The sequence below is a fragment of the Sorex fumeus genome, unplaced genomic scaffold, assembly GCF_029834395.1.
Source record: "Sorex fumeus unplaced genomic scaffold, SorFum_2.1 ptg000024l, whole genome shotgun sequence".
In the NCBI taxonomy this organism is placed as follows: domain Eukaryota; kingdom Metazoa; phylum Chordata; class Mammalia; order Eulipotyphla; family Soricidae; genus Sorex; species Sorex fumeus.
Window position 1 is genome coordinate 9,191,534 of NW_026606081.1, and position 17,012 is coordinate 9,208,545.

At 43.8% G+C, this 17,012-nt stretch overlaps 1 protein-coding gene across 1 annotated transcript in view; it reads left to right on the forward strand.

Moving 5' to 3' along the window:
- Positions 1–17,012, forward strand: part of MTMR7 (myotubularin related protein 7) — a 148,272-nt gene that overhangs the window by 52,156 nt on the left and 79,104 nt on the right. The window contains exons 2-3 of the mRNA XM_056114016.1: positions 9,739–9,857; positions 11,153–11,315. Of these exons, the coding sequence (XP_055969991.1) occupies positions 9,739–9,857; positions 11,153–11,315 (282 nt within the window). The remainder of the gene's footprint in view (positions 1–9,738; positions 9,858–11,152; positions 11,316–17,012) is intronic.

Consider the following 17,012-nt stretch of genomic DNA (forward strand, 5'->3'; position numbering starts at 1 on the left):
AGTTTTATAAAGGTGACTGATGCATACGTTGAGTATGTTATGTATCAAACAACAACAACAACAACAAAACCATAAGGAAAAGTTCCATGCTTGTGAGTTCAAAGAAGTAATGTTTGAAAACACCATCTGACCCAAAGCATATACAGATTCATTGCAGTCCCTGTCAAACTTATGAAAAGGTATTCAATACCTTAATACCATTAAGGTATTCATCAAGGTCACAGAATTAATACTAATGAAAACCCAACACCTCTTCCCCCAAACAGCCAAAGCACTCCTAAGAAAAAAGAAGAAAGGAGGCATTGCATTCTTTGATTTTAAACTATAGTGTAAAACTGTATTACTCAAGATAGTGTAGTCCTGAAGTAAAAGCAGACACAGACCAATGGAATATAATAGAAGTTCAGAAATAATCCCTTAGATACATGAAAAGTTCACTTAAAACAAAGGAGAAAAGGAAATTCTGAAAGAAAAGACTTTTCAACAAATGATGATGGGAAAACTGGCTAGTCACATGCCAATGATGACATTGGACCATACACAAAAATTAGCACCATATAAAATACACAAAAGTTAGCTCAAAATGGATTAAATGCAAATTTAGATGTTAGTCCTAAGTTCATAAAATACATTGGAAAGAACCTAGGCAAACTGTTCTGGCCTCAGAGGTGTCTTCAGTGATTCAACTCCAGTGGCAAGAAAAAAAAAAAAGCAAAGACAACCGTTGGACTGTATTGAACCATCAAGCATTTACAATACAAAAGAAAACACTGCCAAAACAAAACAATACCCAAAGGCTTCAGGGGATAGTTCATAGACTGAGGATGCCTGCCTCACAAATATAAGTCTAGATAAGAGAAAGAACACATGGAGGGTGCGGGATCCCGGAGGAAAAGAAAAAAGAAAAAACAGGTTCCAAAAAGAGCCGAGTTCACCCGCAAGTTCCAGATGGAGTAGGCGCCGCATCTCGCCTCCCCCAGATGGAACCCTGGTGACCAGAAGCCTCTACAAACACAGCTCGAGTATGCGGGAACGAGGACTTTTTCTCAAATCTGCCGGACTACACCTCCCAGGTAACCTCTGATTCCGGAAGTCATGCCCACAGCCCGCCCCCCAGCGCCATCTTTGAAGCCTTAAGCAAAAGAGAAAGAACACATGGAGGGTGCGGGATCCCGGAGGAAAAGAAAAAAGAAAAAACAGGTTCCAAAAAGAGCCGAGTTCACCCGCAAGTTCCAGATGGAGTAGGCGCCGCATCTCGCCTCCCCCAGATGGAACCCTGGTGACCAGAAGCCTCTACAAACACAGCTCGAGTATGCGGGAACGAGGACTTTTTCTCAAAACCGCGCGCCGCTTACGCGGCCGCGCGACATCTCTCTATATACAAAGTGATCAATGAGAAGTAAACCACCCAATCTTTCTCCCTGAAAGTCAGAGTTAAGTTTGGAGCATGGCCACAGCCCCAGAAACACAAGGACTTAATGCAGAACCCAGCAGCTTAGAGCAGAAAAGTGAAAGGACTATGCGTTAATCCAGGCCATCAAGTCTGCCGGAGGGGAAAGGGTGTTGCCCCATTCGCCCTCTCTTCTCTGGACAGAAGGATGGCGGCCGCATGGGAGCCTTGTGGACAGCAGGTATGAGCCGGGGGTGTGGGGGCGACTAAAACCTCATGGGAAGGGGGGCGTTCCGGTCCGTCCTTCACGCCCTACCGAGGTCACCAGTTGCCCCCCACGAGCGGCTCTCCAGCACGGCCACAGCCCCAGAAGCACAAGGGCTTAATGCAGAACCCAGCAGCTTGGAGCAGAAAAGTGAAAGGACTATGCGTTAATCCAGGCAATCATTTCTGCCCAGAGGGGAAAGGGTGTTGCTCCCTTCCGCCCTCCTCCCTCTGGAAAGAAAGATGGCGGCCACATGGGAGCCTTGTGGACAGCAGGTATGAGCTGGGGGTGTGGGGGCGACTAAAACCTCATGGGAAGGGGGGCGTTCCGGTCCGTCCTTCACGCCCTACCGAGGTCACCAGTCACCCCCCACGAGCGGCTCTCCAGCACAGCCACGGCCCCAGAAGCACAAGGACTTAATGCAGAACCCAGCAGCTTGGAGCAGAAAAGTGAACGGACTATGCATTGACCCAGGCCATCAAGTCTGCCGGAGGGGAAAGGGTGTTGCCCCATTCGCCCTCTCCTCTCTGGAAAGAAAGATGGCGGCCACATGGGAGCCTTGTGGACAGCAGGTATGAGCCGGGAATGTGGGGGCGACTAAAACCTCATGGGAAGGGGGGCGTTCCGGTCCGTCCTTCACGCCCTACCAAGGTCACCAGTTGCCCCCCACGAGCGGCTCTCCAGCACGGCCACAGCCCCAGAAGCACAAGGGCTTAATGCAGAACCCAGCAACTTGGAGCAGAAAAGTGAAAGGACTATGCGTTAATCCAGGCAATCATTTCTGCCCAGAGGGGAAAGGGTGTTGCTCCCTTCCGCCCTCCTCCCTCTGGAAAGAAAGATGGCGGCCACATGGGAGCCTTGTGGACAGCAGGTATGAGCCGGGGGTGTGGGGGCGACTAAAACCTCATGGGAAGGGGGGCGTTCCGGTCCGTCCTTCACGCCCTACCGAGGTCACCAGTTGCCCCCAAAGCGGCTCTCCAGCACAGCCACGGCCCCAGAAGCACAAGGACTTAATGCAGAACCCAGCAGCTTGGAGCAGAAAAGTGAACGGACTATGCATTGATCCAGGCTATCAAGTCTGCCGGAGGGGAAAGGGTGTTGCCCCATTCGCCCTCTCCTCTCTGGAAAGAAAGATGGCGGCCACATGGGAGCCTTGTGGACAGCAGGTATGAGCCGGGGGAGTGGGGGCGACTAAAACCTCATGGGTCGGGGGGCGTTCCGGTCCGTCCTTCACGCCCTACCTAGGTCACAAGTCGCCCCCCGCGAGCGGCTCTCCAGCACGGCCATGGCCCCAGAAGCACAAGGACTTAATGCAGAACCCAGCAGCTTGGAGCAGAAAAGTGAACGGACTATGCGTTGATCCAGCCCATCAAGTCTGCCGGAGGGGAAAGGGTGTTGCCCCATTCGCCCTCTCCTCTCTGGAAAGAAAGATGGCAGCCACATGGGAGCCTTGTGGACAGCAGGTATGAGCCGGGAGTGTGGGGGCGACTAAAACCTCATGGGAAGGGGGGCGTTTCGCTCCGCCCTTCACGCCCTACCGAGGCCACCAGTTGCCCCCCACGAGCGGCTCTCCAGCACGGCCACGACTCCAGAACACAGAAACCAATTTCTTAACTATCTGACTTTCAGTAGAAATACTTCCAGGGTCAATAGGTAAAATAGCAGAAATCCAAAACCAACATTTAATTCTTGAACCCAGCTGTAGAAAGCAAATCACTTCACAATGCTTTTTCAGCATGTCTGATTTTGGGGGGGGGGGGGGGAAACTCTAAATAATAGTGGTGAATCTTTTATTGAAACAATCTAATCAAAGCGGATAGAGTGTTAACTAGAATTCATCTGCCTCACAGGGACGGGGAGGGGTGGGGGGTGGGGTTTTATTGGGGTTCTTCATGGGAAAAAATAAGTATTGGTAAAGGGAAATGTGTTTGATATTTGCATGACTGAGACATAAACCTGAAAGCTTTGTAACCTTTCCCACAGTGATTCAATAAATAAAAAAAAAACAAAAAAAAAAAACAAATATAAGTCTAATTCCTGGAGCCTTCCTTTCCCCCTGGTGTGAGCCTTGAAGCTCCATTGTTTGAGACTGATAGCTCTGCTTTTTGTGGTCCCTGGAGCCGCTGAGATTTGTTGCCATAGTCAGGTTGTATGTGCGCCTCCAAATTAGAAGAGAATGTGTTCAATTCCCTTCTCTGCAGTGACCCTATCCACACTTATCTATGTTTCTTTCAGCAGTCTTTACAATAGCCAAGATCTAAAATCAATTCAGACGCCTGACATGAGTGCATTAACAAATTGTGGTTTCTAAACTTAATGCATTTTTTTATTATTTTTTTTTAAATTTTTAATTTTTTTTTCTTTTTGGGTCACACCTGGCGACGCACAGAGGTTACTCCTGGCTCTGCACTCAGGAATCACCCCTGGCAGTGCTCAGGGGACCATATGGGATGCTGGGAATCGAACGTGGGTTGGCCGTGTGCAAGGCAAACGCCCTACCCGTTGTGCTATTGCTCCAGCCCCTTAATAGGAGTACTGCTATTTATTCAGCCGCTGATTAGGCTGATTGACTTGTGCATGAACTCCACCTTACTCTTTTTTTCATTTTTTTTTATAATTTTATTTATTGAATCACCGTGAGAGTAATTACAAAGCTTTTGGGTTTAAGTCTCGCTCATACCTTACACGCGGCCAACATGGCCGACCCAAGTTCGATTCCTCCGCCCCTCTTGGAGAGCCCGGCAAGCTACCGAGAGTATTCGATATGCCAGACACAGTAACAACAAAGTCTCCAATGGAGACGTTACTGGGCCCGCTCGAGTAAATCGACGATCAACGGGAGGGCCTTTCCTTTCCTTTCCATACAATGAAACACCCATACCTTCACCAGTACCCATTCTCCACCACCAAAAACCCCAGTATGCCTCCATACCACACCCTCCCCCTACCTGTGGGGCAGATAATTTCCACATTACTCTCTCTCTCTCTCTACTTTGATTATATTCAATATTTTGGCACCAGACCTACCATTATTATTATTTGGGATTTTACCCCAACACTCAGATCTGCTGAAAAGGCAACAGTAGACAATCTGTTTTCTATTGCTGGTTATGAATAACATATGATGTTACAGCTGCAGTAGTGGCCACACAATTTTGAAATTCCGAAATTTTAACAATTGAATCTGGAGGGATTTTTTGCCAAAACCTTCTGGGTTCCGAGATTTGTTTCTGAGTCTCTGGGATCATGGCCGTTAAGCAGCTTAATCAGGAGCCAGAGAGGCTGTTCATGGGCGGTGACTCAGGGTCTTGTTGGGATGGGGAGGAAAGGGCGGCTCCACCCCCATCCCATGAGGCCCCACGTGTCTCGTCACTGCAGGCCCATACCTGACTGTCCAGTGGCCTCTGGAGAATGGCAGCCACCGAACCGCCAAGGGGGAGCAGGCGGAGGGACAGCACTCTTCCCCCGCCTGGGGTGGCCCAGCAACAATAACCTACTGCGGGGTCCAGACACATTTCTGCCAAAAGCCGCTGGGTTCTGAGATTTGTTTCTGAGTCTCTGGGATCATGGCTGTTAAGCAGCTTAATCCGGAGCCAGAGAGGCTGTTCGTGGGTGGCAACTCAGGGTCTCGTTGGGACAGGGAGGAAAGGGCCGGCTTCACCCCCATCCCGTCACGCCCCACATGTATTGTCACTGAGGGCCCAAACATGACTGTCCAGTGGCCTCTGGAGGATGGCGGCCACTGGGCCGCCAGGGGGAACAGGCCAAGGCACGAAACCTATTCCTCCCCTGGGGTGGCCCAGCGCCGGTAACCTACTGCAGGGTCCGGACACATTTCTGCCAAAAGCCCCTGGGTTTCCACTCTTTGCATTAGCCAGAATCTGGAAAAAACCTGAGTGCCCAAGAACAGATGACTGGTTAAAGAAACTTTGGTACATCTACACAATGGAGTACTATGTAGCTGTTAGAAAAGATGATGAATTTTACATACAAGTGGTACCACATGGAAAGTATCATGCTAAGCGAAATGAGTCAGAAAGAGAGGGATAGACATAAAAAGATTGCATTTATCTGGGGGACATAAAGTAACAAAATAGGAGATTAATACCCAAGAATAGCCGAGATCAGTACCAGGAGGATTACTCCATGGCTTAGAGGCCAGCCGAGCATTCTAGGGGAAAGGGCAGCTCAGATAGAGAAAGGAGCACCAAATAAAGGGTGTTTGGAAGATCCTCCAAGGAGGGGAGATACATGTTGAAAGTAGACTATGGACTGAACATGATTGCCACCCAATGCCTCTCTTGCAGACCACAACACCCAAAAGGAGAGAGAGAACAAAAGGGAATGCCCTGCCACAGAAGCAGGGTGGGATGGGTGGGATGGGTGTGGGAGGGATACTGGGATCCGTGGTGGTGGAAAATGGGCACTGGTGGAGGGATGGGTATCTGATCATTGTATAATTGAAACCCAAGCACAAAAATTTGTAAATCTACAACTGTACCTCATGGTGTTTCACTAATAAAAAAAAAAGCCGCTGGGTTTCAAGATTTGTTTCTGGGTCTCTGGGATCATGGCCGTTAAGCAGTTCAATCGTGAACCAGAGAGGCCTTGCCACCAATTATATAGCTGAGCCGGAGGAGGTTTGTGGGTGTGTCTTCCACATACCTAACTCTTGGCCGTTTACTTTCTTGGTAAACTTTGCCCCAAGTTTTTGGGGTCTGGCCAAAGGCACAGCAGCAATTTGGAGGTATCTGGAAGTCTGAAGGTGCCATAAGGTTGCTGATGCACTCGTCTCACAGGTACAGATTGACCTGCTGGTGGCACCATACCCCCTAACTTAATGCATTTTTAAAAATAATCTGTTTTATTAAGAATCCAGTTGAACCATTAAATAAATAATTCCTGAGTGAAGCACATTATACTCTTGAGTCTTTTTTTTCCTTCCTTTCTTTTAAATTTTTTTCTTGAGTTTTTAAATGGAAAGAAATGTTCTAATTTTAGTTCTGATTGAGTGTTGGCTGATATGTGAAAGTATATTTGGTGACTAATCTTTTTTTAAAATTTGGCTTATATACAGTGAAAAGAAAATGTATGCGGAGTACAGTTCAGTGATTTTGACCAAAATAGTAAAAGCTGTGTCCACCATTTCAGTCATTGTAATGGATATTTCCATTGTATAGACTAGTCTGTGCTTCTGTTCTTGGAAAGCCATAGTCTTTTTTTCCACTATCATGTTTCTTTTTCCAATTTTATTTTTAGGTTTTTGTTTTTTGGGGCCACAAACCTTGGAATTTAGGGCTTATTTCTGGTGCAGAGCTCAAGGATCACTTCTGGAAGGGTTCAGGTTACCGCATTGGGTACTGAGGATAAAATCCTGATTGATCGTGTGCAAGGCAAATGTCCTACCTGTTGTGCTGCCACTCTGTTCCCTATTTCTCACTTTTAAATGTGATCTCGGGCTGAAAATGAATCTAAGTTCTAAGGAAAGGGAAAAAGACATTGTGGTCAACCCACTCAATAGGATACCACTCCGCTATGAGAAAAGGTAGAATCTTGCATTTTGCTGTAAGAATGGTATTAGAGGATGTCATGTTATCATGCTTAACAAAATAAGTTGCAGAAAAACAAATCCTAGATAACCTCATTCAAGTGTAATAAAGAAAAACAAGCAAGGAGTAGACCATTTACAGCGACTAAAGCTCTTGGACTCAAGTCTGTGGCTACCAAGAGGTGGAGTGAATGGGAAATGGAGGGATATCTGCACTTTGGTGTACATTCATTACATTTGAATGTAATGTGGTAATATTGTTACTTCAAAAACTTAAAATACTACCGCTTTCAAAAAGTTAATTTTACCGCCATTGGAAAAGTTGTGAGAGCTAGTACAGGAGTTAAGGTGCTAGCCTTGCATCCCTTAAACCCTGGTTCAAATCTCCAGTTCCTCATATGGTCACCTGAGCACAGCCAAGGATCACTCCTAAGTGCAGAGCCAGGAACAGAGCCTGAGAATCTCCAGGTGTTTTGGGGAAAACAATAATAACAACAATTTCAATTTTGATATTATCTAATGACAATATGTTATGAATATGCAGAAAGCCATTGATTGGTACGTAGCAAATGCGTGAAAGAATAAAATGAATAAAGCTCAATTAAGCTGTCATAATAAACAAATGAGAACAACATGAGTGACTGCTATTACTACTGTTGTTTACAAGGTTCCAGTTAATGACATTAAACATGGAAAAAGGTATAAATACTGGGAAGGAAAAGGAAAATTATTACAGAAATGATTTCAACTACTCATAACCATAAGAAACTATTTTTAAAAAGAGAGAACCACTAAAAACATATGAAAAGGCACTTATTAAACATCAAAAATTGAGGTGATGGGATAATATCATTACTATAAAACTTTTTTTTTAAAAAAGAAAAAAGACATTGAGTTCTTTATTTACTTCATTAGATTTCTGGGAAGAATTGGGATGGGAAGAATTATGTCTTGTTCCTGGAAGACTCATCTAGTTCTGGGGCTCACAGGACACTGAGGCTCAACTTTGTAGGGCAGAACCTTGGCTTTGACGTGAAGAGTTCTCTTAGGGCTTCCGTTCCCTAGGTTTTCCTTGAAGCAGATGGGAAACTTGGGCTTCTCTAGTGATATCAGCTTCTGTCTTCAATGAAAAAAAGAAATGGTGCAAAGACCATTTATTTGTTCTTAAGCTGCCTCATGGAAGCAAGAAACCATCTTGACTTGAGGGATGAGGATCGAGCCAGCAATTGTTTATAGATGGTTGATCCTTGGCGTAGCAAGTAGCATGACTTAGCCCTGCGGTCATTGCAGGAATGTTCATCTGGTGGTTGCGGGAGGCTTTGCCTTATGAGAGTTCTCCCTGCTCTAGTTTCACTTGCCCTGAAGAAGATGTCTGGTCATTTCCATTCCCTTCGTTGGAACGATTCCAGGGACAAATCTTTGAAATTGCACATAATAGATGTGTGCTTGATAAAAATAAAAAAAAACTCTTCAGATGGTTCAAATTTTAGATCAGTGGTGAGAGTTGAACTAATTAAAGATACTTGGTTGTAAATGAAACTGGGCATCTTTCTTTTGTGTGTTTCCCTATATAATAAGCATGCAGGATCTTTATCGTTACTTTTTTTTTTTGGTGGGGGGCAAAATTGGAGATGCTCAGGGTTTGCTCCTGGCTCTGCACTCAGAATTACTCCTGGCAGTGCTTGGGGGATCATATGGGATGCCGGGGATCGAACCTAGGTCAGCCATGTGCAAGGCAAGTGATTTATCTGCTGTCCTCTTGCTCTGGCCCCCGTCTGTATTTTTTGGTCCTATCTGTATATATTGCAGCAGATTTCTAGGGCCATATCTGTAACCAAGAAACATATGGGAAAATTGTTATTTTTCTTATGCTATAATGTAAGTCATACAAACTTAGTGTGTAAATTCAGAATTCTGATGTATACATTTCCTGTCATAAATTAGAATTATAAAGGGGCTAGAGAGATAATAAAGGGGGTTAGGTGGTAGACCTCAGTGTAACCCCAACACTGCATGGTCCTCCAAGTTTTTCTGTACAACTCTGGCGACCCAGGAGTACCAGTGACCGTGGCCCTGTAGGAGTCTGAACGCCACTCGGTGGCCCAGGTAATCCCCAGCACGTAGGGCCAGAGCACCACCTCATCCTCAGACCTTGTATGATACTGGTGACCGGAGTACCCTGCACTTCCTCAGCTCTTCTTGGGAGAACTGCCTCTCCTTCTCCTCCCTCCCTCCTCCATTAGATCACTGCAATAAAAAGGAAGGTAAACTATTGGAAACACCTGAAGGAATATTCTTAAGAATTTTGTCTGTACATCTTCTGTGGCATATTTAAGGTTTTACTAAACTGAATTTTTATCTTTTGATAACCATATTCTGAGAGTCATTAGTGTGAGGGCACTTTTTGGTTTTTATTATTGGGAGAATCCTCAGTAATTTTATTTTGGATTCTGTGCCAGCTGACCTTTTTACTTGTTTTTGTGACTAGCTCTTATGCATCATGCTGACTCTTATTCACCTCATCTCTCTAGGTAGAAAACGTCCGCTTGGTAGATCGATTGTCCTCAAAAAAAGCAGTTGTGGGTACTCTGTATTTGACAGCCACCCATGTCATATTCGTGGAAAATTCACCTGACACAAGAAAAGAAACATGGGTATGTGCTTCTTTAGCCTTTTTGTACTTTTCCTTGTTGAAAATCAAATGTTTGAGTCATGGTTTTTTTCCTTTTGCTTTTTTCCTTTTCTTTTTGACCCACACCTGGTGATGCTCAGGGCAGACACCTGGTTCTGCACTTGGGAATCACTCCTGGTGGTGCTTGGGGGACCATATGGGATGCTGGGGATCAAACCTGGGTTGACTGCATGTAAGGTAAATGCTCTACCCACTGTACTATAGCTCCGGCCCCTGATAGTTTTTAATTTATCTTGGGCTGAGTTGGGAGGGTATTTGCTGTTTTGACATTCAGAGAACCAGGTTTTGGGGATGGGAATTTGACTTTTTTTCCTGTCCAGAGTCAAATCTACTTGATTTACTTACTTATTTTAAACACTAATTATTTGCACATCACCAAACACAGACCTAGAAATAGCCAGAGGTACAAGTGCTTCATGACCCAGCTGTCAAGTAGAGCTTCCGTTATGTCCATCTGCCAGAGAGTATCACAAAGTCCCTTTTTCCCAGTACGTTTTGTTGTAGGACCCATTCTGCAGGTCCTTCAGTCTCTCTACTTTCCCAATAACTTAAACAAGCAATAGAAGAACATCTAAGGAAGATTCCCATTTTCAGATATTTCTGTTATTTAATTATGAGACTGCTATGGTTTCCTTAGTCTGTTTTGCTACCCAACCATGCCATTACTTGGAGCCAGAGTCTGTGAATTGTCAATTTTCCCTTTTCTGAGATCTCTAGACATTATTATATTTCAGGTACTGCTTAGCAGAGAAGACTCAAAAGAATGAAGTACTCCAAAAAAGATGGTCTCAGTATGAGTTATTTCCTGGAAAATAAATCTTTTCTCCAGATTGCCTGACCCCCACAACAGCTTAGAAAACAAAATCTCAAATTGCATTCCATGTGGAATTAAGGAGCATGGTGCTACCTCCCAGAGGACCCATCTCTAACTTTAGTTGATTGCAAGGTTTATTTGACTAACATCTCATGACCAGTATAATTTTAGCTGTTCAGTATATTCACCATTTGGATACAATAATGGCTCTTTACCTAGACTTGTACAAAAGCATAGATTGAAGAGTCAGTTTTATATAATTAGCCTCGAGAGCAGAAGCCTGGGAATTAAAAAAAATAGTTGATTCCTCACAGATGTCTCATTCTTGTTTGAGTGCCGGTGTTGAGCTAGCTAATGGATGAAGAGCATCTTATGTCTGCCTGCCTTGTTCTGTTGATTAGTTATTTGTTCTTAGCTTTGACCACATTAACTTTGGATTATAGATTCTTCACAGTCAGATCTCCACCATTGAAAAGCAGGCAACAGCCGCAACGGGGTGTCCTCTGCTTATTCGCTGCAAAAACTTCCAACTGTTACAGCTAATCATACCACAAGAAAGAGACTGCCATGATGTGTACATCTCTCTGATACGCCTTGCAAAGCCAGGTAAGCCAGAGAAACTTGGCTGTGTGTATGGATCTTGGCACCCACTTTTAAGAAATTCACAAATCAGTTTGGGTAGGGGTTGCATGCAGCTAACCATTGTTCCATCCTCAGCACTGCATATGGTCCCCTGAGCACTGCCAGGAGTGATCCCTGACCAAGAGCCAGGAGAAAGTCTTGAGCACTGCTAGGTGTGGCCCCCCAAACCATAAATAAATAAAATAGAAGAAAGAAAGTCATAACTCACGTTCATGAAGTTTGCATATTGAGCAAGAACGAGAGTGTGTCGGAATTGTGTGGTATCGCAGTCCTCACTGTGTGCCCTAGAAATCCAGGTGATACATCTCCTGTCTTTTTTGATCAGTCCTTGAGTTATTTACTGTATGAGTCTCATTCATCTTTCCTTTCCTTTTGAGGTGTAATTATCTTAGTTACCAACCTCTTCATGGTAATGAAGCTATCTCAACTGAGGCCTAAAATGAAACATCTTATTTTGTGAGGAAAACATGATCACTGAACTATTTTAATGTTGTGTTCTTCCTCTTATGGATTTTTAAATGTCATTTGTGGGAAATGTGGTGTTTTTTGTTTGTATATACATATATACACACACAAATATAAAATAGACATATCTATCTATATACACATATATAATAGGCATATATATCTATACCTAATATTAATCATGATCACGATCACGATCATCCTGTTGTCTGTTGTTCGTCGATTGCCTCGAGCCGGCACCAGTAATGTCTCCTTCGTCCTAGCCCTGATATTTTAAATAGTGCCATATTCAAGGCTCTTTCAGGGTTAGGAGAATGAGACCCATCATTGTTACTGGTATTTGGCATATTGGGTACACCATGGGGAGTTTGCCAGACTGCCGTGTGGGCAGGTTACATTCGGTAGCCTGCCAGGTTGTCTAAAGTAAGAATGAGATAATAAGATGTTGCATGGCCACTAATGCGGCTGCGTGCTTCCGGGAGCTGGGTTTTATAGTCTCTGAGTCTTGGACTTTGATGGGATTAGACGGTGCTGGGGGGTCAGTTGGTGGGTGTGACCCCTGCCCACTGGAGGATGGAGGATCTGGGTGAAGGATACTTAGCCCCGATCCAAGCAGGCTTGAAAATCTCAGCCCCGGGACCCGCATGCCTTTGTTCCTCTGCTGGTACCTTCATGCGTGTGGAGAGTGGTCTCAGCATGGTTGTGGCTGGTTCTGGAGGTCTTTGGCTGCCGGAGCTCTGCTCGGGGCGGGGAGGGAAACTCAACCCCCCCCCCCCCCCTCCATGGGCCCCGGTGAGGATAGCCAGGCGTGGGGGCAGGAGACTGTGCCGTCTTCTTCTGGGAGCTGGGTTTTATAGTCTCTGGGTCTTGGCTGTTGATGGGATTACACGGTGCTGGGGGTCAGTTGGTGGGTATGACCCCTGCCTACTGGTTCTGTGGGGCTTCACTCATGCATGCGTCTCGGCCTGAGTATCTGGAAAGCGGCCTGGAGCGTGGCAGCGGCTGGGTAATGGACGTAGTGGAGGTCTGCTGATGAGGTGTTTATCTGGTACCGGTAGGGTGGGGCTTCTGGGTGTGTTAATATTACACAAGGGGCTTCTGGGTGTGCTAATATTGATATATATCTATATCTTATATTCTTGGGAGAATACAGCAAAAAGAGGTTATTCATATAAAAGTATGACACTGTTCAGAGTCACACAATAGTCATTGGTAAGGGGAAATAAGCTTATAACTACTTTGCTAAGAGCTTTTAGATTCAGAGCAAGTTTTGTCCTAAACTTTACAAGGTATTTGGTTGAGTTCTGAGTTTCTTTTGAAGATGGCCATATCACTGATAGACAGCTGGGAGCTAAAGCCAGGGAGCTGTCAAAATATGGTCATTTTGACTTTGCCCCATTTCAAGACAGCCATTTCATCTTATTGTGTTAAAAAGAACTGTAGCGTTTGCCAGAAAAGTAATTGAACTTTCTAGTGGGTGCTCTATAATTGGAACATGAGTTCTGGGAAGATGTACATTAGGTTGTGTTCAGCACAAAATGCGAGGAGACTTGTGCCAGCAATTTCTGTGTTAGTGAGTAATGGATGTGGTAGATAATAAATGTGCTCTGATCAGATTAATGGGATTTAGGAATAGTCCAGAGAACTTGGGCCGAGCCAAGCAGCCAGAAGAGTAGACTTCAGAGGCACTGAGCTTGGTGACTTCTGCTGACAGGAAACAAAAGTGACTGTGTCTCTGCTGTAAAAAATAGGCTCTTTGCTTCGAGAAGTTGGGAGAGTTAAAGGATATAGTCAAGATCCCTTCACCCCCCCCACCCAAATATGAAAGAAAACTTAGTAATTCATTGAGTTAAAGCCATTAGTTTAGAAGATTTGTTTTGTTGGGGAGCCACACCTGGCAGTGCTCAGGGCTTACTCCTGGCTCTGCTCTCAGGGATCCTCCTGGCAGTGCTCGAGGGACAATATGGGATGCCAAGGATGGAAACCAGTTTAGCTGCATGCAAACCAAGAGCCCTGCCTACTATCCTATCTCTCTGGCCAATACCTTAGGAGATTTTGAAAATGCCACCAGCATGTTAAAACTTTGGAATTAGAAAGTCTTATATAAGACACGATGCTCTAGTAATTGTGGGAGTAATTATGCAGATAAACCCAAGTTGTTTCATAGGTTAATGGTAATAGCAGTGCTGAAATTTGAACCTATTTCAAAAGCTTTGGAACAGGCTTTTGAATCCAGAGGGAGTGCGTGAGAGGTCGGGGGTGGGGAGGGTGGGGGGTGTCTGTCTGGCTAAGACTTACTTATCAAAACATGATGAGACACTTTTGTGAATTATATCTTCTCCCTCCTCTTGGTATATCAGATTAAGGGGGCGCGTGTAAAGGGGATGGGGTAAAGGAATTGCAATTTTAATTCTAGAACCATAGTAATTCACTAGCATGGATCCTTTATTTTCAGTTTCCCTAAGGATTCAGCTATTGCAAGGTCCTATAGACAAGTGTTTGTTAGCCTTTCCCCCCACTGAGGCCCCTTGTATCCAGTTGACTTCATTGTTTTAGGCCATATCGCCCTTACTAGCTTTTCATCTGTGCCCCCTTGGAATATCTTGAGAATCCCATGGTGGAGCCATATGCCACCTCTCCCACTTGAGAAATACTGCTGATAAAGACAAATTTTTTTTCCCCGTATGAACAATGTGAGGATTTGTGCGTGTAGCAAAATCACCGTAACATGTCTTACAGATAACATTTATTGTCACACATACACTTCTCCTTACACTTAAAAAAATTAGAATTTAGGTAGTTCGAATACTGTTAAAGCTTATGGCACCATTGTACAAAATTACTGCACCCCACCACCTCCAAGGTATCTTTCTCCTTCCATCACTGTCCCTGAATCATTTCTAGTCCTGGATTTTTTTGTTTGTTTCATTTTGTTTTGGGGCCACACCCAGCAATCCTCAAGGTTTACTACTGGCTCTGCACACAGGTGTCAATTCCAGCGGCCCAGGGGACTATATCATATGCTGGCGATCGAACCCAAGACGGCTGTGTGCAAGGCAGGTGCCCTCCCCACTGGGCTGTTCCAGCCTAGTCCAGTCCACCTCCCTCCTTCTCTCCACTACTGGCATTGGTTTTGTTCCAATGCCAAGGCATTATTTGGTACAGTCTATCAATTCTCTCTCCTCCGCCCCCCTCCACAGATGAGTGTGATCATCCAGTGTTAGGAAGATACACTTATCGCTATTTTTATTTTTTATTTGTTTTCATTTGGGGCTCCCATCTTGCAGTGATCAGGGATTAGTCCTGACTCTGTGCTCAGCCATCACTTCTGGAAGTGCCCGGGGAGATTTGCCAGGAAACCAGCTGGGTTCTGCTGCTTGCGAGGAAGGCATCTCTCTGCTCCCTAAACATGTTTGTTGTTGTTGTTGTTTAAGCAAAGAAAATGTTTGAGTGAAGGCTGTATTGTTTAAAACTCCTCTGATTTTCTCTTTAGGAATTTAGGGATCAGTAAATCAATTTATTGAAAAATTTTGACTTTATTGCTCAATGTTTTATTTTAAACCAGACAAAGAATTTTGTCTTAAACTAGATAAGAATGCCAGCATAAACTAATGTAGCTAATTTCAATAATTTCAATAATTTTCACTATGTATTTCTTTAATACATAGTGAAGAAATAACTTAGGTGAAAATAAATAATGGTGTGTCCCGAATGAGAAACTAGGTTAGCCCTGTGGATACAGTGTACTCATCAGAATATACATTTTTCTGATTAAAAGATCTCTATTTCTCAGAGGATTTTAATTTTTCTTTCTTCTCTGCTCCCTCTAATTTGTTTCTTGGTATCTGTTTTTGAAAAAAAAAAAGTCAATTTTTTTCTCTCTGTAATGCTTGTGGGCTCTTTAACATTCAACCATTTCTTTACTTAATTTTCCTAAGCAAATTTTTTTCCCCAGTTGATCTTAGTCCCCAATTCTTCTATTAGTCATGATTTTGAATATCTCATGGTTGATGTAGTCTTCTTAACATAATTTAGCTTTTTTACAGCCTTGCCTAAGTCCTTGCTATTTAATTTTTATTGAGGTAATTAGATTTGATGATAGTACTCTCTCCATCCAATCATCCTATTCCACTAAATGTGAAACTTCTCAATCTTAATGTCGAATTCCAGACCTTGTTTGTTGACAACAGAGAGTGAGTCTCTTATTATTTTATATTAAATATGAAAGAAGTGAAAGTATAGTGGGGAGCATTGCTGGGTGTGACCCAAAAAGAAAAAAAACAAAAGGAAAGTCCAAAATAGTTTTATCTTCTCACCCCTCTTACATGGGTTTCTCAGCCACATTTATTTTAAGTTGTCTGAATTTAGCAGAGTATTTGGAGCAAATTAGCTTTTAGTCATTACTTTTGTTTTTAAAACCAGTTTCTATGTCTTCCTAAGAGCTGTTGGCTAACTTTTCCTTCCCCTAGACACCCCTCCCATTCAGCTACTACTGATTCATATTTGTCTTTTTGATTTTTAGAAAAATTTTATAAGGGAAACAGTAATATCATTGTATTCTTTAGTTTTTATATTGGATGTTGTAATACTCTTTCAGTTTTTACTTTTGGTTTTGATATTATAGTAACCTTTTGTTTCTCCCTATTGGTTGATAGTGAAAGAGAATTTCTCCATTATTCCTTCTCTATTCTGTTTTCGTACTTTTTAGCTTGATGAACAAACTAAGTTATTTTTTTCCCTTAACTGCTTTATTTTTTTACAACAGCTTCCGTTTTATTGGCACTGTTCTTTGGTAGGGAATGAGCAGAGGTTGGCACCGTGATAGGTCAGCTTAGTCGTTCTAAGTTGAATTTCCGTTAGATGGCACAAAACTTCTAGAGGAAGTATGAAGTGTGGTTATGCTAGTGAGAAGGAAAAAGAGAACAGCTTAACAGCAAATGAGTGGATACAGAAAATATGATGTATGAACACAAGGCATACTACCCAGCTCTTAGAAAAGATGAAAATGCCTGTTGCTCTAATGTGGACGGAATTGAGGGTGAAATGTCAGAAGGAAGTAGACAAATGCTGGATAATCTCACTAATGAGTGACTTATAGAGAAACTAAGCAAGGTAAGAGAAAATAAACTTCCAGACCCCGATCGCAGAATTGAGGACGGCAGGGTTGGCCTGAAAGGGACCCATGCAAGGGGCTGG